Source organism: Cyprinus carpio, chromosome B22 (assembly GCF_018340385.1).
Source record: "Cyprinus carpio isolate SPL01 chromosome B22, ASM1834038v1, whole genome shotgun sequence".
Classification (NCBI taxonomy): Eukaryota; Metazoa; Chordata; class Actinopteri; order Cypriniformes; family Cyprinidae; genus Cyprinus; species Cyprinus carpio.
In genome coordinates, this window is record NC_056618.1 from 9,943,043 (window position 1) to 9,965,567 (window position 22,525).

At 39.8% G+C, this 22,525-nt stretch overlaps 2 protein-coding genes across 2 annotated transcripts; both read right to left on the reverse strand.

Moving 5' to 3' along the window:
• Window positions 1-11,136: 11,136 nt before the first annotated feature.
• On the reverse strand, window positions 11,137-22,389 carry LOC109103402. Its single transcript, XM_042748972.1, has 5 exons — window positions 22,335-22,389; window positions 22,182-22,235; window positions 13,557-13,868; window positions 12,877-13,170; window positions 11,137-11,144 (listed from the first exon to the last, which is right to left on the reverse strand). Exons 1-5 carry the CDS (start codon window positions 22,387-22,389, stop codon window positions 11,137-11,139), a joined length of 723 nt encoding a protein of 240 aa, XP_042604906.1.
• On the reverse strand, window positions 13,902-14,782 carry LOC122141444 (SLAM family member 5-like). Its single transcript, XM_042748916.1, has 3 exons — window positions 14,425-14,782; window positions 13,995-14,282; window positions 13,902-13,930 (listed from the first exon to the last, which is right to left on the reverse strand). Exons 1-3 carry the CDS (start codon window positions 14,780-14,782, stop codon window positions 13,902-13,904), a joined length of 675 nt encoding a protein of 224 aa, XP_042604850.1.
• Window positions 22,390-22,525: the final 136 nt, after the last annotated feature.

Sequence of the window (22,525 nt, forward strand, 5' to 3'; positions counted from 1 at the left end):
GATGTTTTTAAAAGGCCATGCAGTAATCAGGTTGAGAGCCCACCCACGGGTGTTTCTAAAGGGCCACGTGGTAATCAGGCTGTGACCCCACAGACGGGTGTTTCTAAAGGGCCACGTGGTAATCAGGCTGTGACCCCACAGACGAGTGTTGCTAAAGAAGCAAACGGTAATCAGGCTGAGACCCCACAGACAGGTGTTTCTAAAGGGCCACGTGGTAATCAGGCTGTGACCCCACAGACGGGTGTTGCTAAAGGGCCACATGGTAATCAGAGTGAGACCCCGCAGATGGGTGTTGCTAAAGAAGCAAACGGTAATCAGGCTGAGACCCCACAGACAGGTGTTGCTAAAGGGGCAAGCAGTAATCAGGCTAAGACCCTGAAGACAGGTGCTGCTAAAGGGGCAAGCAGTAATCAGGCTAAGACCCCGCAGATGGGTGTTTCTAAAAGGCCACGCACTAAACAGGCTGAGACCCCGCAGATGGGTGTTTCTAAAGGGCCACGCACTAAACAGGCTGAGACCCTGCAGATGGGTGTTTCTAAAGGGCCACGCACTAAACAGGCTGAGACCCCGCAGACGGGTGTTTCTAAAGGGCCACGCACTAAACAGGCTGAGACCCCGCAGACGGGTGTTTCTAAAAGGCCACGCACTAAACAGGCTGAGACCTCGCAGACGGGTGTTTCTAAAAGGCCACGCACTAAACAGGCTGAGACCCCGACCTAAAAGGGCACGACTAAACAGGCTGAGACTCGCAAAAGGCCACGCACTAAACAGGCTGAGACCTCGCAGACGGGTGTTTCTAAAAGGCCACGCACTAAACAGACTGAGACCCCGCAGATGGGTGTTTCTAAAGGGCCACGCACTAAACAGGCTGAGACCCCGCAGATGGGTATTTCTAAAGGGCCACGCACTAAACAGGGTGAGACCCCGCAGACGGGTGTTTCTAAAGGGCCACGCACTAAACAGGCTGAGACCCCGCAGATGGGTGTTTCTAAAGGTCCACCCGGTAATCAGGCTGAAACCCCACAGATGGCTGTTGCTAAAAAAAAGGCCAAGCAGTAAACAGTCTGAGACACCGCAAATTTGTACATAAATCAATCTACTGTTCAAGATTCATACACATTCATTGCTAAGTCTTACTCTTTTTAAGGTGTTTTTTTTTTTCTGTTCTTTCTGTTCTCATGTCAGATGTGTATGTATGCATGTATCTATGTATGTACCAGGAGCACATTAATAAAAACACACAAAAAACCCAAATTCCTCGTGTTTGCGCACATACCTGGCGAATAAAGCTAATTCTGAATTGTGATTCTGATTCACATCTTTTCATGCGCCAATTTCTCATGGTTCTCATGCACTCTTAAAAATAAACGTGCTTAAAACAGTAAGATCTCCAGTGTTGAAATCCCAGTGTTAAGGACTTTAGCGTAAAGAGTTAAAGTTGTGGTGCTGGTCCCTTGCTGTAAGAGATGGAATTCGTTTTATGATGCCCTTCGAATCTCCGAGATTCCATATGGCTAAGCAGAACACGGTCTCATTCTTATTCGGGATGACAGCCATCACAGAACGAGAACATCAGTTTATCAGGGAATATGCTACAGTTATGAGGCCACTTACAGTAGCCTAGACATTCTTCAGAGAGAAGACAACTATATCCATGGTACACATCTACCCACACCAGAGACAATGATTTTCAAAACCTTGGAACTGAAGAGTGCCCTGCAAATCCTAGTAGACCTTCCAGAGGCAGTTGTTCCAGAGGCACAGTAAGAACTTTAATTTATTTAAATATCTTTAACCAATTATTTAATTGGATGGATGGAAAATGAATCACTTTATATTCTAGGCTTTACAGTTATGATATGTGACTAGAGGTGATGGACCTGCAAAGTGTTTTGTTCTAAAGAAATAGTACAGGCTAGTCATAAACAAATAAAGCTTTAAACTGATAATAATGTATGATGCTCTGTGTTTGTGTGTGTGAGATAGTACGTGTCTTTGTGTGTGGGTATAAATAAAAAGTGTAATATGTTCTTTGTATTATTATCATTTCAGGCAATCAAAACAAGATTTGCAGAGGTGCTGGAAAGCGAGAATGCTGTCTTGACTGCTGTTGTCCTGCACAAGTTCAAACTACACTGGCTTCAGACACAGGACAGGAAGGACAAGGCCAACGCAAGTTTGCTTTTGTTTTATTCATATTTATGACACAGACTGCAGTAAGTATACATGTTAAACTGCTCTCACACAGAGCTTATATACACATGCAATATCTGTTCCAGCAGTTCATGTTCACAGACATAAATGACCATGTTTATGTAACTGTTTCTGACATAAACTGTATTTGAAAGTTTAAGCGCAATAAGACATAAAAGAGAACTTAGTTTAGTACTCAAGCAACACACGCTGCATCACAGCCTCGTTCTGTGCATCAAATGTGTGACCTTAGAAACACACATGTAACTTTCATAAGGATTACTCTACATGTTATTTATGAAGAAAAACAATGTAGTATTATTTTACATTTGATTAAATTGATTTTACATTTGACTTTATTAAGTTGTATTTATTTGTGCTATTGCTAATTCATTCATTAGTTCTTATTTTAGACTGCTTGTATGCTGAAATTTTGTTAAAAAAAAATCTCTTTGCAAGGGTTCTTTAGGCTGATTTTTGTTAATATTGAGCTCCAGCTGAATGTTTTGCAAAAAGACATAATAAGTAGGCTATGTTATAGTCTGGAGCCCTGTTTCTAAAAAAGATGTGAGATCAAAATAGTTCCTCTTGCTAGAGCTGGAAATAACTCCTGAATCTAGCACTGTTTATCTGCAGGGTCACGCTATGTGAGGTCATAAATATATATAGAAATACATATACAGATACATATAATATTTCACATAAACGTAAGATATCACAGTAATATTATTGGAATTGAGTGAATCTTTTATCTGTCAGATTTAGTATTTTGTAGGAAAACTGTTTTGTCTTAAGCAGAAGTCAAATGGTTTCAAATGAACAAGAATTGAAAAATGCCTTCAGCTGCTTTCACACAGACACACAAAAACAGACATCAAACACAATCTTCCAACAATAGACACATTCTCATGCACAAGTTGTTTTTCCACCCAACAGATCAAACCATAATTTTGTGTAGATATACATAAATGAGACAAAGTCAATTTCTTTTTAAGGGATCATTTCAATAATCAGTCTTTAAGTATCACACCAAGACTCAGAGTTAGAGGTTGTTGCAAGAGATTCCTAGTAAAAGCAGTGACACTGATCTGATAGAAAACACTGAAGACTAAAGATCATCTTCTCATTGCACAGGCGCATACTCCACATGATCTTCCTCTTTAACATGCTGAAAAAAAAAATAAAAAAATACATCACACAAGAAATTATGATACTCATAAACAAAGAGAAATATGACTCTCTTAGAAAGACCGATTCATTTAGTTGTGACATAGCATGTGATGAATTTAATTAATAAAGGACACTAAAATCTGATCTGATATGTGATGGTTTCAGATGGTTTACCGGTGAGTTTCTACTGACATAAACAAACAAGGTTCAGTCCACTTAAATTTGTAAAACAGAACTTATTCATTCTACATAATATAAATTAAGTTTATAGAACAAACTGTTTATTGAGTGTATGACATTTTTTTTAACTTACTGAAAGTTGAAGTCTGTATTGTTAATAGAAGGTTTAAAGATGCTTCATTTTTTTAGAGTTTAGTAGACAGAGTAACAAGAATTAGGAATAATTTGTCTTACCGATTTCTGTGTGTTTCTTTTGTGGAATATCGGATCAATGTAAGTGATCTCTCCTGTACGAGTCTGAACTGTTTTGACAACAACAATAATAGATGCATTAAAACAAGAAAGCAATCTTACCTAGATCTGTTTCTTTGCAACATCTTATTATTAAGGCTATCAAAGTTAAAGCAATAATGTATGCAATTAAATATTTAATGTTGAATTATTTTTGACATCATTAACAAGTTTAATTTCAAAGGTAGGGTAGCAATAGCAAGCATAAGATCCCACCCTCCCTGCAAAATCACTCTCCAAAGGCACACCTTTGATTGAATGCAACACTGTCAGATTACCTCATGTCTCATTCACAGGTGAGAAAATTGAAAAACTACAGTACAAAGCACATAAAATTACAATAATGCCACCTTCCATTCTCGCTCAGTCCACAATAGCGTAATGGAACATGCTGATAACATATCATGTCTGCGCGAACTGGGTGTGTGGAGGTATGCAAATGCATACATTAACAGGCAGGTAGGACAGACTATTGTAGTGCTCGGACCGAGGGATGATTGGACAAACAATTTATGGTCCTATGCCTTTCACATATTATATAAATTCAAATAAATACATTCAGACCACTTAATGTAGTAATTGCTGCAGAAAGGGAAGACTTTCAACCAGCATAACAAAAAATGTTTCTGAACCAGATCACCTACCCTGCCTTTAACTGTTTAACACACGCACACAAACACACAAGACATCTTTAACACAGTATCTCTTTATCATTAAACTTAAATATGATTTCTTCATGTTTTTTTTCTACTAAATTCCGTTTAATTCCCTATGGAAATCTCTTTCTCACATATTGTACGAATACACATTCACTCACAGAATGGAAACATATACGCATGCAGAAAATTGTGAGTACTGCTCTACAACTGATTTTTAGATACAATATTTTGCAACCAAAAAGCTATGTCATTGAGCTAACACTTGCCTTCTTGATCAGTTTTTCTGTATTTCCTGCAGAAAATCCAGACTGCAGCTACAATCAGCAGAGATCCAGCAGTACAGATCAGCACTAGCAGAGATCCAGAGCCTGTAATGATAATCATTAATGTGTGTGATTGAACAGAGAAATCAGCTCAGTAACTGAACATATAAATCAGGGCTTCTGTACCTGAACATGTGTGACAGAGTTGAGTGATGTCCAGATGTGTGGTCTGGTTGCTGATGGGATTGTTGATCACACAGCTGTAGCTGTTTTTATCCTGATATTCCACCTCCAGAGGTAGAGAGACTGATACGAGATCAGACACACTGATGCTGGACAATAAACTGTTTCCTTTGTACCAGGAGAGAGTCACATGACCCACATTCACCACTGAACACACCAATGAACAATATGATGATCCTGATGATGATGAAGAACAGACTCTTCTTATGACAGGAACAGGCAGACGAGCTAAAAACATGAAAGAATAAACAGAAATATGGATAAATCTAAACAATTTCATTTTCATGGTGTTGAGTTGTAATATAATCTGTCACCTAAAACTTTAAAACAAGAATATGTGAATAGCAGGACAAATGATCTCTACTCACGGTAGACAGAAACATTGAATGTTTTTGATGACAGTCTCGCTCCCCTTCTCTGTTGTTCATAGACTCCAGCGTGTTTAGTCGTGATGTTTGTGATGGTCAGAGATCCAGTTTGATGATCCACCTTCAGTCTGTCTCTGAATCTCCCGTCAGGAACATCAAATGTTGGGGAGATTCGTTCCTCATTGCTGATTTTAACTATGAGAGACTTTTCAGCTCCATATTTCCATGTAATGTCATCATCTCCATGTAATTCAGTAACATTAGTTTTTAAAGTGACAGAATCTCCCTCCATCACTGACACTGACTGTATTTCATTTGTTTCTGCACCAAACACACCTGATGAACACGAAGAGGTTTTGTCACAGATTAATGCTCCTGTTGGTTTACAAAACCTGAAATCATCTGTAGTTTTAATCATTTGCATGTGAACTGAAGAATATTCAGCAGCAGGGACACTAAATGAACAGGGATACATACTGTAATTTGTTTTAAAGTTATCTGCTGTGGAGCAAAATCAGTTGTAAATTTACAAAGTTAAGTTGTAATGAATATTTTCAATACTTTGTAAATGACACACTAAGATCTGTATACAAAAAAAAAAAAAAAAAAAAAAAACCTTGCTGTTTTATTACTGTCTCTCATGCTCTCAGGGCTCCTGCACATTTTGACTAATGACTTTCCATGACTTTTGTAGATATTTATGATGACTGCATTGAAAATTTTTAAAACATGGAATTCTTTCGAAATAGATTTTAAATGTCAAAAATAAGAAAAACAAAAATTGTCTGATATTTGAAAGCAACTCGGTGGATGTTTTTGGCTTTCTGAGTCGCCATGCAGAGCATAAACAAATACATCTACAGTCACTTTGGAGATTTCCATTGTTTGTTTTTTTAAACTTCATAATATTTTTTTTTTTAAAAATCTAAAAAAAAATAAATAGATTGTGAATTTTCCATCCCTGAAAACTTCAGAATAAAAATAAAAAAAAAGCGAAATCAATATAAGTAGATTTCATAGTAATGATTTATTTGGTACAGATTAAAATAGTCTAATTCTTAACAACAGCAGTAGCTCAGAAAATAAATACAATTTAAAAAAATATATATCATAAAAATGTTATTATAACTTACCAATCTGACTCCAGGAGCACAAACAGAACAAAACAAACATGTGAAACATTTTCTTCAGTGGTTCAGTGTCTGATAAAATAAAACCTCTGCTAAAAACACTCAATGTGACTCCTCCCCTGACAGAATTTGACCCTCCTGGTTTACACACTGTATTTGCATACAGTAAAATGTTATATTCCATCCAGCCCTTGTATTTTAATTGTTTTAATGGGTAAAAATCTTCTTTATTTTTTATTAATTTAACATACTTTTTGTAAAGTAGTTGCCTGACTGTGCTAAATGGCTAAAAGTAGAAAAATATTGTGTGAGCTGTGGATGAACTACATTTCATGGTAAAATTGAATAAAAAAAATCTTGTGATTTTTCAATTGTTGTGTATATTTATTGAGTTCTCAATGTTAGTGCATGAAGACAACAACAGCAACAAAGTACAAAGTTAAAGCTGTCTGCCATCTCACACTATCAGTTTTACTCTGGTTCAGTTTCTGAGTCAGACTGAAAGCTGCTGTTCTCTGTTCTTCAGAAATGTGGTTTGATCTGTTGGGTAGACAAACATCTTGTAGTTGAGAGTACACATTCAGAGCATGTGTGTTTAACTTGTAGTTGTGTCTTTGTGTCTTGTTGTCCTGCTGCATTGAATATCTTATTAAAACTGTCCAAAACTATATGTAAAAAATGTGATGGGGGGGGGGGTGGGGTTTAAACCTTTAACCCTCTGGTATTGTTCATTTCACATTCAAAACTGACCAAACACCCAAAATGTAGGGTAATTTCTGAACGAATAGGCTGTTCCCAGAGTGCTGTATCAAGGCACCTCAGTGGGAAGTCTGTGGGAAGGAAAAAGTCTGGCAAAAAATGCTGCACAACGAGAAGAGGTGACCGGACCCTGAGGAAGATTGTGGAGAAGGACCGATTCCAGACTTTGGGGGGACCTGCGGAAGCAGTGGACTGAGTCTGGAGTAGAAACATCCAGAGCCACCGTGCACAGGCGTGTGCTTTTGAACAGCGGCAGAAGCGCCTGACCTGGGCTACAGAGAAGCAGCACTGGACTGTTGCTCAGTGGTCCAAAGTACTTTTTTCGGATGAAAGCAAAATTTTGCATGTCATTCGGAAATCAAGGTGCCAGAGTCTGGAGGAAGACTGGGGAGAAGGAAATGCCAAAATGCCTGAAGTCCAGTGTCAAGTACCCACAGTCAGTGATGGTCTGGGTTGCCATGTCAGCTGCTGGTGTTGGTCCACTGTGTTTTATCAAGGGCAGGGTCAATGCAGCTAGCTATCAGGAGATTTTGGAGCACTTCATGCTTCCATCTGCTGAAAAGCTTTATGGAGATGAAGATTTCGTTTTTCAGCACGACCTGGCACCTGCTCACAGTGCCAAAACCACTGGTAAATGGTTTACTGGTATTAATACATGGTATTAATGTGCTCAATTGGCCTGCCAACTCTCCTGACCTGAACCCCATAGAGAATCTGTGGGATATTGTGAAGAGAAAGTTGAGAGACGCAAGACCCAACACTCTGGATGAGCTTAAGGCCGCTATCGAAGCATCCTGGGGCCTCCATAACACCTCAGCAGTGCCACAGGCTGATTGCCTCCATGCCACGCCGCACTGAAGCAGTCATTTCTGCAAAAGGATTCCCGACCAAGTATTGAGTGCATAACTGAACATAATTACTTGAAGGTTGACTTTTTTTGTATTAAAAACACTTTTCTTTTATTGGTCGGATGAAATATGCTAATTTTTTGAGATAGGAATTTTGGGTTTTCATGAGCTGTATGCCAAAATCATCAGTATTAAAACAATAAAAGACCTTAAATATTTCAGTTGGTGTGCAATGAATCTAAAATATATGAAAGTTTATTTTTTATCATTACATTATGGAAAATAATGAACTTTTTCACAATATGCTAATTTTTGTTATCATTTATTTTATAGTCCATTTTGGCGCAGTTTTCGTAAAATTTCATTCTGGGGTGAACTGTCCCTTTAACGTGGGCTCTTTTGACTGGTAAAGGAGCACTTAGCACACCTTAATATTATTGTTCGAGATGTTATCATTTATTTTTAACACTAGAGACGGCGCTCTAAGCTGCAGTTATACACACTTTCTATTAAGTGACTGTTTTTTCAGTGACTGATTTTTTTGGAGGCTCATAATATGGACTTGTGTTTTTCCTGCTGTCTAGAACGAGTTTTAATATCGCGTGACCAGTCATGTGACATTTAGTGCTCAGGAGTCACGCCAGCAAAGGCAAAGCAAAGACTATAGAATAACCAAGACGTGTCACTCAAATAGTTTTGAATTGGGAAAAATGCAACGCTCAAAATGGCTGCTCTATTGAGTAAAAGAGCCAATCGCAAATCGGTAAAGTCAGCGCTGTAGCGTATCAGGCCTGAACCAGACAAATTAAAGATTCGATCGTGAGCAAGGTTGAAACAAGAGAAGCCGAATTCCTCGGAAAGGCAACAGGATGTTGTAAATCAACTCCTGGCACCACAGTCTGAAGCTAGATAACCAACCAGCTCTTTCACAGAACAGCTTTCAACATTAACACCATTAGAACAATTATTGACAATTTCAATTAGAAGAAGAGATTGTCAAATTTGGGGCAAGTAATCAAAGAGATGCACAGCGTTACCATCACATGTAAACCCATGATAGTAATCATGATCACAAGCTCTTTGGATTGACTTCCCCCACCTCGAAGGAAACCAGACTGAAATTCCTAAGGAGACCTGTTAACCCCTCTGGTCTTCACAGGAGATATCCTTACTCCACAGAATGGCACAGAGAATGCCTTCCAGTGCATATATGATATCATCAAAATGATATCAGTCCATTGCTTAACTCCATATCATACATGTAACCCACACATTTGACTTTAATGTTTCTAATCACTTATTGTGCATGTCTTTTTAAATAACTTTTGAATAGCTTAAGGGATCATATTCATGTTTAGTATGTGTGTGTTCGAATCTTCTTGCTTGAAACATTTCTGACCATCAGTTATTTGTCAAATGTATCATATTCTTGTTATAGGAATCATATCCAAATTATACCCTGCAAGAGTGGGAAAATTCGAACCACGTGCTTGATAAGATAACATATGATTTATGAATGGGTGGGACAAACATCGCAACACACCGAGAAAAGACAACATTTGAGGTGTGGCCAAAATGCCAGTTTAAATACTCAGGACACCATCAGGTTTTAGCTTGTAGTTTTTGCTTTTAGCCTTTGCTTTTTAGCTTTTAGCCTGCTTTTTAGCGTAAGCTTTTAGTCATGTTTTGTCATCACTTTTAGCGTTCTTTGAGCACGGTTCCAGCGTGCTTCGGCCTGCACGCCTGCTGCTACTTAGCCACGATGAGAAGAAACACCACCTAGTCTCGTCAAACTTTACTTCTATTATTTTACTTTAGTTTCTTTTCTTTTCCGTTTGAGAGTTTCGTGTTCTGAGTTAAGTTTTGTAACGCCGTGTCTCCGAGTCTGACCTCGCGTGCCCGTCTGAAACTTCAACCAGTCCACAACTCCGCATCTTCAGCCAACGCCCAACCACGGGCTTCCCAAGACGTCACTTCAATGACTACTGAACTTCCAGCCAATCAGCAACCTTGGGAAACCCCCTTTTCAGCCACAACAAAAGCAAACAACCTCAAACAGGCATCACAAGTAACGTACCTCCAGACTCTGATCTGTACTGGTGTAATCTAATATAATTTTAACCTAATTGATGAACTCAATGCGAGGGTTAATTAAGTGACTGATGGTTGTTCATGTCTATGCAATTTCACGTATTGCTGTAAACTTGGGATTTCACATTTTTATTCTCTTAAACTCATTCTTCCCTAACTTTCTATCCTCCTGCAACTTGTGTGAATGTGAGTGTGTGTGCTTATGTGTTAGATTAGTTGATATGTCTTAGATTTATCTAATAAAGCCGTATTCATATTGAAAAGAGAAGTATCTTGTGTTTTGTGCTTACAAGTTAATGTCTTAAACTGCCGATCTTGTTACTGTGCTAATTAATAGTGTTTTCACTATACTTTGGATATTAATATCCAGCGCAGATTTGATGTTATACGGCTCGTTCAGTGAATCGCTGGCTGTTTCAGTGATCAGCCATGAAACAGTGATTCTGTTCAAATTCCCTTTAAAATCTTAAATGATTCCCTTTGAGCTAAATTGACCTGTTTCCCTTACAGCGCGTCACTGTTAGAAGTCTCAGTTGCTATAGAAACAGTCAACATTCTGAGACATGCGATTAGGACTGTGCATGCCCACTGGCTGGTCCAGCCTGAAAAATAAGCTTTTTTAACACAACTGGAGCAATAAGGAACAACATTTATGAGGCAGTTGTTGTCAGATTTCATAGGTGATTTCAAATATGAAATTTTATCCTAAACTTGTTGAACAGTTTTTTGAGAATATAATGTTTCCTTATTCAAAGAGATAGGAGCTGCACTTGCATGTCCGAGAGGTGTTTCAAAGATGGCCACCGAGTGACATGACATGTCTTAAAGGGACTTTGGGCAAAGCACAGTAAGAACTGAAAGTGAGTAAAAATGACTTAAGATGTTGAGTCATTTTTTTAATGTCTGTTTGTTTGGTGTTTTGCCTTTGGACATCAGCGCTGTTATGCCACTGAAAAAAAAAAGAAAAAAAAAAGTCTTACTAGCATTTCTCCTTTTAGTTAGTTACTCCCCAAAACTGATGAAAACTATATAATTTATTAACCACTGCATATTTGCATGATAACATACATATTTCAAATGTGAATCGAACATTGAATTTATTCTTAAAATGATTCCAAGGCATTGTCAGACAAAGAAAAATATATTTATAAAAACAGGATGTGATATAAACAAGAATAGCTCTTCTACTAGCACCACTAATTATGGAAATAAGTACTGAAACTAGGACTGGTATCAAGGCATGAGTGTATAAGGTCATGAATATATATAGACATCCCATGGATATAAATCTTAATATCAATATAACAGACTCAAACTCTAAGTTAGTCACAAGAGTTTCCTATTAGAAAATATCACATTTAAAAAAATATTAAAATTTGATTATCTTATCACGCTAAAAGGCACATGGAATACTACGTGATCCTCCTCTTCAACATTCTGAAAAAAAAAATATATATAACAAAAGATATAATAAAATTTTCAAATAAAAAACAACTACATCAATGATTTTAAATACAGAAATGTAGTAATAATAAATATGAATAATAAAAATGAATAGGAAAATTGAAAATGCCCAGAAATATGGCCAATAATATATCTAGAATGAGCCTGAAGTGAATTTTTTTTTTTTTTTTTCTGCTGTCTGCAACCTTTAGAACATTTTATTCAGTTATTCTATTATTGTAGTGTTTTCTCAGTAGCTTTACAAATGCACTCTAGTTCAAAATATGAAAGTAACTTAATCTAACTCCTTTTTATTTATCAATAGTCTCTTAAAGCTACAATTAAAGGAGAAAAAAATGACTTACTCAGAGTTCTTGTATGCCAGTAATTCACATTGAACAGTTAAATGGCTTCTTCTGGAATTACACTGAAGAAAGAAAATATCTATTAGTCTTTATGTTACTATATGATGGATGATTACACAGACAAAAACACAAACACACACTGATCTACATCTGACTCATTGCTGAAATGATACAAAGACACACAACATAATTATAAATAAATAATCTTACCAATGTATCTGCATTTCTTTAACAGAGTGTTGTCTCATAACGACATGATTGATCTCATCTTCACAAATCTGAACTGTTTGATCAACAGTAATGGATTAAAACTCAAATAGATGGATGAATTATGGACAAACTGAGCTAGATTGTTCTTTACTGTGTTATTTTAGTGCTTTTAAAGTTTAATCACTAGTGCACATAATTAATTAGATATATTTAATGCTGAAATTTTAAAAAGACCATTAACATATGACATTATTACTTTCAGCCCTTAGTTTAAACAGCCCTGAGCTGCTCAAATATCCTTTGTGTTTTACAGAAGAAAAAAGAAAGCTAATTTAAGCTTAATTAAACCACTAACCACACACATTATTCAGGAGCTAAATGGTGTTACATTCATACAATATGAGCAATCGTTTGATTAAAACCAGGAGGTAACACTTGCCTTCTGCATCAGTTTTTCTACATTTCCAGCAGATCCAGCAGATCCCAAATCCAGTGACAATCAACAGAGATCCAGCAACAGAGATCAACACTGTCAAAGAAACTGAGTCTGGAGGATGAAAATGAAAATAAAAGAGAGACATTGATGTAAGTTATTGAATCGGGTCTACAACAATAGACAGAAATCAGCTCAATGAATAAATGTTAATATCACTATTGCCGTACCTGAACATGTGTGACAGAGTTCGCTGATGTCTAGATGTTGAGTCTGGTTGCTGATGGGATTGTTGATCACACAGCTGTAGCTGTTTTTATCCTGATATTCCACCTCCAGAGGTAGAGAGAGACTGATGCTGAGATCAGACACACTGATGCTGGACAATAAACTGTTTCCTTTGTACCAGGAGAGAGTCACATGACCCACATTCACCACTGAGCACAACAATGAACAATATGATGATGATGATGATGATGATGATGAAGAACAGTCTCTGGTAATGTTAGGAACAGGCAGACGAGCTGCAAAACATGAGAGAATAAACTGAAATATCAGCCTGATCTCACGGTAATTCGTAAATATTTTATAAGGTGGCTAATTCGTACAAATTCATAAGATTTTTGCCAAATCTTATGTATTTTACGAGTTGCACAATTCATATGAATTTGTATGAATGACCTACAGCTAACCCCGCCCCTAAACCTAACCGACACTGGGGTTTAGACAAATCGTATAAAATCATACGAGTGAGGTCGTTCGCTGGAAATATGGATAAATTTACGAATTGGTCATTTAGATATCGCTGGAAATATGGATAAATTTACACAATAATTTTATTTTCAGTTCAGTGTTTTGAACGAGCCACCTTAAACTATAAAACAAGACAGCAAAAATGATTTCTACTAACCATAGACAGAAACACTGAATATTTTCAATTTTACACCAGTTATATCTAGTGTATAGAGTCCAGCATATTCAGTTGTAGTGTTTGTGATGGTCAGAGATCCAGTTTGATGATCCACTTTCAGTCTATCTCTGAATCTATCATCAGGAACATCATCATATGTGGAAAAGATTTGGTTCTCTCTATTGATTTGAGCTATCAGAGAGTTTTCAGCTCCAAATGTCCACAGTATGTCGTCATCACGTATTTCAGTAAGATCAGTGTTTAGAGTGACAGAATCTCCCTCCAACACTGACACTGACTCACCAAACAAACCTGGAAAATAACAAAGTTGAATAATTAAAGGTTTCATGTTTCAATCATGTAAATTATTGAGTCTGATCAACAACAATAGACAGAGATCAGCTCAACAAATAAACATTAATATCACTACTTCCATACCTGCACATGTGTAACAAAGTTCTCTGATGTCCAGATGTTTTATCTGGTTGCTGATGGGATTGTTGAGCACACAGCTGTAGGTGTTTTTATCCTGATATTCCACCTCCAGAGGTAGAGAGAGACTGATGCTGAGATCAGACACACTGATGCTGGACAATAAACTGTTTCCTTTGTACCAGGAGAGAGTCACATGACCCACATTCACCACTGAACACAACAATGAACAATTCTGCTGTGAAGATGATGATGAAGAACAATCTCTGGTAATGTTAGGAACAGGCAGACGAGCTGAAAACATGAGAGCATAAACTGAAATATGGATACATTTACAATTTTCTGTTAGGTGTGTAGAATGAGTGTTTATACGGTATATCACCTCAATCTATAAAACAAGAATATGTAAAAGACAAGAAAAATTATCTCTACTCACCATAGACAGAAACACTGAATGTTTTTGATGACCATTTCACACCAATTATGTCTAGTTTATAGAGTCCAGTGTGTTGAGTTGTGGTGTTTGTGATGGTCAGAGATCCAGTCTGATGATCCACTTTCAGTCTGTCTCTGAATCTCCCATCCGGAACATCATCATATGTGGAAAAGATTTGTTTCTCTCGACTGATTTCAGCTAAGAGAGAGTTGTCAGCTCCAAAATTCCACAGAATTTCATCGTCTTCAGGTATTTCAGTAAGATCAGTGTTTAGAGTAACTGAATCTCCCTCCATCACTGACACTGACTCACCAAACACACCTGGAGAATAAACAGATTTTACACAGATTAAGGTCATTACAAAGGTAGACCACTGTAATTAAAGAACAACATATATTCCATTTACTTTTTTGACTGACTAGCAGATCTTGCAGATGAAGAGAAATACAATATATACTGCCTTTCTGAACTGCTTACATTAAAGAGAGACTGTTAGTATCAAGCAGACAGAGAGAAAAAAACAAAAACTAAACAAAAACTTTGCAGCAGCGCTTACAGATTGCCTGAAATATATTTATAGTGTCAAATAATGGAGTAAGATGGGAACATAATTCATGATATAGCATATATATATATATATATATATATATATATATATATATATATATATATATATATATATATATATATATATATATCTAGGCTGGTTAAAGAATCGCATGAGACCTAGTCAGACCACTTTCTTCAAGTAATTAAAGTAACAAATTACTTTTAAATTTACAGGGGAATAGCTGAGTTATTTATTTATTTATTTATTTATTTTTTACATAAGTAACACAGGTTACTTTGTTTTACCCATTTATTGACTGACAGTTCCCCTGACCCCAAGTTATGAGAAATTGGGAGTTATGTGCAGAGGAAGAGGCACTTCCTTGATCGTGAGGCTTATTCATTTCGCTCTTGGTGTGAGAGGGTGTTTACAGTTGCCAAAAATATACCTTTTGGGTTTTTTGTTATTAAAAACAAACAAGCCCAGCCAAAGTGACAAAACGTAGTGCAAAAGTAACATAAAACAAATATGCGCTTTTAATGGAGTAACGCAGCATTGTAATGGATTACATTTACACAGTTTGATCAGTTCATACAGTATGTCATTAATAGTGGTTCACTTCCATGATTTAGTATAATTGCGTTCACATCAGAAGTGGACTGTGTAGTGTGCATGGACCGTACACCAGACCACCCTTTTCAGGTGGACTTCAGTATGGTTCGTTGATGTGCACCCGAGTTCAACCTAACAGCCAAACGAACCATGTCAAATGAACCCGGACTCGGATGTCAAATGAACCCGGTTGTGCTACTCCCAGGATTTTAAGGAGAGTAAGGGTGCTTTCACACTTGATTTGATTTCCTAGTCCTAACCAGAGTTTGAGTGCTCCACCCTCCCCCTGCCCCTGCTGGACTGCATTCATATTATTTTTTTGGACCCGAACCATGGTACAATTGCATTATCAAGCCTGCAGCTGTTTACCCCGTTGTCAATCGAACCTGGGTGTGGGACAAAAGTGTCTGAAAGCACCCTGACATAGACATTCATATAAGTTATTGAGTCTGCGCTATGACAACAGACAAAGATCAGCTCAATGAATAAATGTTAATATCACTACTGCCGTACCTGGACACGTGTGACAGAGTTGACTGATGTCCAGATGTGTGGTCTGGTTGCTGATGTGATTGTTGATCACACAGCTGTATGTGTTTTTATCCTGATATTCCACCTCCAGAGGTAGAGAGAGACTGATGCTGAGATCAGACACACTGATGCTGGACAATAAACTGTTTCCTTTGTACCAGGAGAGAGTCACATGACTCACATTCACCACTGAACAAACCAATGAACAATTCTGGCGTGATGATGATGATGAAGAACAGCCTCTGGTAATGTTAGGAACAGGCAGAGGAGCTGCAAAAAATGAGAAAATAAACTAATATATGGATACATTTACAAAAAAAATAATTTTCTGTTCAGTGTGTAGAGTGAGCATTTACTTCCTACAGTGACACTTCATTCAACCTGAGGCTTATTTATTTCACTCTTGGTGTGAAAAGGCCTTTATATTTGCCAAAAATATAACTTTGGGATTTTTTGTTATTAAAACAAATATGTAAGCCCAGCCCAGATGACAAAAAGTAACATAATGCATTATTTTTCATAAACAGTAACCAATGTACTGTAATTAGTTACTTTTTTATGGAGTAACACTGCAGTTACTTATGTAACCATGTTTCCCTCTGTTTCTCTCAGGGAACCAAGGTTATGATAGTAGCAGAAAAGTTCCCTTTCGAACAGTCTCTCCCATTGTGTTAACACACTGTGGGGAATGTATATAATAACGTTGTGATATTGTAATGGGTCCCACTCGCCTGCTTCGAGTGGGTCTCAAACCAGGGTCTGCGGCTTTAGGAGGCTAAAGACTGCAGCCACTAGTATCAGTCGCTAGTGTGCCTCTTGAGATCAGGGGAGTGAGGTTTACCTGCACAGCATCTACTCGCTGGCCTCTGTTACACTATAAGTGAGTGCAGAATGAAGCTGCTTTGCAAGCCCAGCCCCAGAGTGCTTGCACTGAGGGCTCCTGTAAGCATGAGCTAACAATGAGATTCGAGCCACTTAGGCTGATGGCTACATTAAAGGGATAGTTCACCCAAAAATGAAAATAATGTCATTAATGACTCACCCTGATGTCGTTCCAAACCCGTGAGACCTCTGTTTATCTTCGGAACACAGTTTAAGATATTTTAGATTTAGTCCGAGAGCTTTCTGTCCCTCCATTGAGAATGTATGTATGGTATACTGTCCACGTCCAGAAAGGTAATAAAAACATCTTCAAAGTAGTCCATGTGACATCAGAGGGTCCGTTAGAATTTTTTGAAGCATCGAAAATACATTTTGGTCTAAAAATATCAAAAACTACGACTTTATTCAGCATTGACTTCTCTCCCAGGTCTGTTGTGAGCGCGTTCACAACACTGCAGTTTAGTGATATCCGGTTCGCGAACGAATCACTCGATATAACCGGATCTTCTTGAACCAGTTCACCAAATCGAACTGAATCGTTTGAAAGGGTTCGCGTCAACAATAAGCATTAATCCACAAATGACTTAAGCTGTTAACTTTTTTAAATTGGCTGACACTCCCTCTGAGTTCAAATAAACCAATATCCCGGAGTAATTCATTTACTCAAACAGTACACTGACTGAACTGCTGTGAAGAGAGAACTGAAGATGAACACCGAGCCGAGCCAGATAACGAACAAAACATTGACTCGTTCTCGAGTCAAGAACCGGTTGCATCGGTTTTCGGATCACCGGTAGTGATGGGAAGTTCTGTTCTTTTCCGCGAACCGGTTCTTTCGGACAGTTTGATTCAATAAACCGGTTGCCGAAAACGGTTCACCAGTTATTTTGCGCTCGACGTAATGACTTCATTGGCGATGATTGCCCTTAATTCAAGCCTTCGGTTTACCCCCGCTCTCATAACATTAGCACAGAATCAGTTCAGAATCAATCACCAAAAGAACCAGCTCGGTTCAGACGCGCTGTGTGTCAGTCTGCTTCGCGCTGAATCACGCATGCGCAGTATCATCAGCTCCTCGGTTCTCGAACCGGACACGTCCGACAGAAATGGTTCGAGAACGAGTCAATGTTTCATTCGTTATCTGGCTCGGCTCGGTGTTCATCTTCAGTTCTCTCTTCACAGCAGTTCAGTCAGTGTACTGTTTGGGTAAATGAATTACTCCCGGATATTGGTTTATTTGAACTCAGAGGGAGTGTCAGCCATGTTAAAAAAGTTAACAGCTTAAGTCATTTGTAGATTAATGCTTATTGTTGACGCGAACCCTTTCAAACGATTCAGTTCGATTTGGTGAACTGGTTCAAGAAGATCCGATTACATCGAGTGATTCGTTCGCGAACTGGATATCACTAAACTGCAGTGTTGTGAACGCGCTCACAACAGACCCAGGAGAGAAGTCAATGCTGAATAAAGTCGTAGTTTTTGATATTTTTGGACCAAAATGTATTTTCGATGCTTCAAAAAACTTCTAACGGACCCTCTGATGTCACATGGACTACTTTTGAAGATGTTTTTTTATTACCTTTCTGGACGTGGACAGTATACCGTACATACATTCTCAATGGAAGGGACAGAAAGCTCTCGGACTAAATCTAAAATATCTTATACTGTGTTCCGAAGATGAACGGAGGTCTTACGGGTTTGGAACGACATGAGGGTGAGTCATTAATGACATAATTTTCATTTTTGGGTGAACTATCCCTTTAAAAAATCCTACCCACTACAAGGGTGGATTAGGTGAAGTTAAGCAGACAAAATCCATGCCTGCAAGGCAGGGATGTCCAAGTTTTAAAACCTGGTGAAGGAAGATGGTGACGACCAGCTGGCAGCTGCACAGATATCACCAATAGAAATCCCTCTGACCAAAAGGACATTGCAAGCCTGCTGAGTCATAAGCTAGGGCTATAGCATCGAATATCGATAAAAATAGCCTCTCTTTAATAACCAAAAACACCAGAGCGCTCAACATACACTTTATTGGAGGTTTTCCACTGTGTGGTACAACTCAGCTCGGCATGGTTCAGTACGGCACGGCATGGTTGACGGGACGAGCCAACGACAGACACAATGGGCGTGGCGTCAGGCCTCGGAGAGGTTTTTACATTAAACAGAAAAAAAACCAAAAAGGAAAAATAAGTGTCATTAATGGAAACCCTGTGTCCCAAAACCCGGGGAACCTCTGTGTCCTCTTCGGAACACAGTTTAAGATATGGTAATTTTAGTTCCGAGAGCTTTCTGCGGCCATTGAGAATGTGCTGTATGGTATACTGGCCACGTTCCACGGAGGTAATAAAAACCTCTTAAGGGTCCAGCATTGTGACATCACGAGGGTCCGTTAGCAATTTTTTGCGCATCGAAAAATACATCCTGGGCTAAAAGGGGCAAAAAACGGCGACTTTCTAGGGGCATTGACTTTCTCTCTCCAGGGCCCGTTGTGAGCGCGTTGCACTGCAGTTTAGTGATCGCCCGGTTTCGCGAACGCGAATCACGTCGATCCTAACCGGGCATCTTCTTGAACCAGTTCACCCAAAATCGAACCCTTCGTTTGGCCCCACGGCAGTCACCACATAAGCATTAATCCACAAATGACCTTAAGCTGTTAACTTTTTTAGGATTGGCTGACACTCCCTCTGAGTTCAAATAACCCAATATCCCGGAGTAACATTTACTCAAACAGTGCATGACACGCTGTGAAGAGAGAACTGAAGATGAGGAGAGCGCGCCGGCCAGATAACGAAAAAACATTGACTCGTTCTCGAGTGAGGTCCGGTTTCCTCGGTTTTGTGGATCACCGGTAGTGATGGGAAGGTCTGTTCTCCGCCGCCAGAACCGGTTCTTTCGTCGGACAGTTTGATTCAATAAACCGGTTGCCGTGAACGGTTCACCAGTTATTTTGCGCGGGGTAATGACTTCATTGGCGATGATTTTGCCCTTGATTCAAGCCTTCGGTTTACCCGCGCTCATAACATTAGCACAAAATCAGTTCAGAGGGCGCAGCCCAAGAACGGGAGGTTCCTTCCTCAACCAGTCCAACCTGGCGGTCGGAGTGGGCACGGGCGCCGGAGTATCATCAGGGCCTCGGGAATACCTCCGCAGCGCGCGGACACAGGGACAGAGGGTTCGATTTAAGTCGTCAATGTTTCAACCAACCACTGGTCGGCTGACCGTGTTGCATCTTCAGTTCTTTCTGTCTCACAGCAGTTCAGTCGTGTACTGTTTGGGTTAAATTCCCAGTCCCGTCGCGCATTGGTTTATTTGAACTCAGAGGGAGTGTCTCAGCCATGTTTAAAAAGTTAACAGCTTAAGTCATTTGTAGGTGTTTCCTTATTGTTGACGTCTAGGCGAACCCTTGCCAAACATTCTCAGTCTGTGATTTGGACGAGCCAACGACAGACACAGTGGGCGTGACGTCAGGCCTCGGAGAGGGTTTTTATTTAACATAAAAAACCAAAACAAGGGGTGATAAAGTGTCAACAACCCAGGAGGGAACAATGTCCAAATTTACAACAGGGAATCTTTTGTCCTTTTCGTGCTGCGGGGTTCGTGGGGGTCTGGCAAAAAATTCAACGGAGGGAAGGGTCCAGGACTAAGGGAAGAGTCCGGCGGCCGCACGCGCTCCCCTCTTCGGTCCGGGGCGCGAGGGGCGGCGGCTTCTCGTGACTAGCGGCTTCATCCTCTTCGCTGGCCGAAGATGCGGAGGTCTTGCAGGGATGGACGGCCCGGCATCCTGTCCGACGGACATAATTTAATTTTTGGGTGCGGTTCTCGCCCTTTACCGCGGGTCCAGCAGCTCACTCTCTGGGGCGCGGAGTCCCTCAACGCACCCTTCCTGGACCCACGAGGACACCAGTGTGCCTGCAAGGCAGGGAAAGAGTCCAAGTGTCTAAAACCTGGAGAAGCGCGTTGGGCTTTTACCAGCGGCAGCTGCAAGAGGCCCATTTCCCAATAGGTGTCCCCCATCACACGGACGCCAGCCTGCTGACTCGTCCAGGGCGCCCCATCCTCTCTCGAGCACACCCTCTCCTATCGGGAGCCTGGTGAAGGGCGGCGATTTAGGACGGGGTGCCGGTGAGTTATCAGGGAGACCAGAGCGCTCACATTCACAACTTCACTTTTCCACTGTGTGGTACAACTCAGCTCGGCATGGTTCAGTACGGCACGGCATGGCTTGGCTTAGCTCGGTTTGCATTTCCACTGCAGTTTAGTATTGCTTTAGAGTGGCTGGGATTATTCACATGTTGTTATAGTTGCGCTGCCTCTACTGTTGCGACTTCTGAAAACTTCTTCATTCCACGCTGCCCCATTAATCTCTTGCTGGATCCGCTCCTCTACTCTCAACGAGAGGAACGTCTGTACTTCTTCAACAGACAACTAAAAAGCCACCTTTTGGTTGTTAAAAAATGTGCGCTCATTCAAAGGAGTTGCGTTCGATCCGTATGGCTGTGCTGATTTAAATCTAGTGGTTCTGTTGGATTTGTGTCGCAAGTTCAGTGATGTAGGTAGTGACAATTCTCTCCGGCCAATCCATGACCAGATGAGTTTACACGTCACGTTTTGGTAATGGTTTCGGTTCACTTGGAACCTCAAATGAGGTGGTACTAAAAATGTACCATGTACCAGGTACTGTACCCAGTGGAAAACCCCCCAAAAGTGAACCGTACTGAGCCGTACCGTGTTGTACCATGCAGTGGAAAAGCGCCATATGAGAGTGGATTTGGACCCTTCTTAATTAGGGAGCGCTAGAAGGGTGATGACTTGTGATCTGAACGGAGTGGAGAGAACTTTAGGCACATAGCTGTGTCTTGGCTTGAAGACAATTCTACAGTCATTTGGCCAAAATTCAAGACATGAAGCACTGATCAGCAGGTAAGATAGATCACAAGTCAGTGCCATGTCAGGGTGAGGTGGATTCAATCTGTGAGCTCCCCTCAGAAACTTAACGACCAGGTAATTTCTGCCGATTGACTGACCAGCCACAAGAGAATGATTAGCCACGATGGCTGCCTTATAAACTTTGAGCATAAACTTTCTGGAAGGGTTGCACCCCTTATCCAGCAGTTCCTGTAGAAAGTTTGGCACATAGGACATGTTGCAAGAGTATGGGATCTCATTTCATGCTGCACACCAATCAGAGAAAACCAACTATTTACGGGCATAGAGAAGTTTCGTAGATGGGGCCCTAGCCTCCAAAATGGTATTAGTTATAAAGACTCCCAACAAGGGGCCAAACATGAAGGCTCCACAAATCTGTTTGAGGATGTCAAATCATGCCCTTCACTTGCGAGAGGAGGTCCTTCCTCAATGGTATCAGCCACGGGGCTGCTGATAATCATCTTAGGGACCATATCTTTGTGTTGCGTTCTTTAACATTCCGCCTGGAAACAAGATGCCGTGATGTCAAACACCATAATGGAAGAAAGGTTCCCAGATCTTCTGCCGTCATTCTGAAGGTCTGGCTACACAAGACTA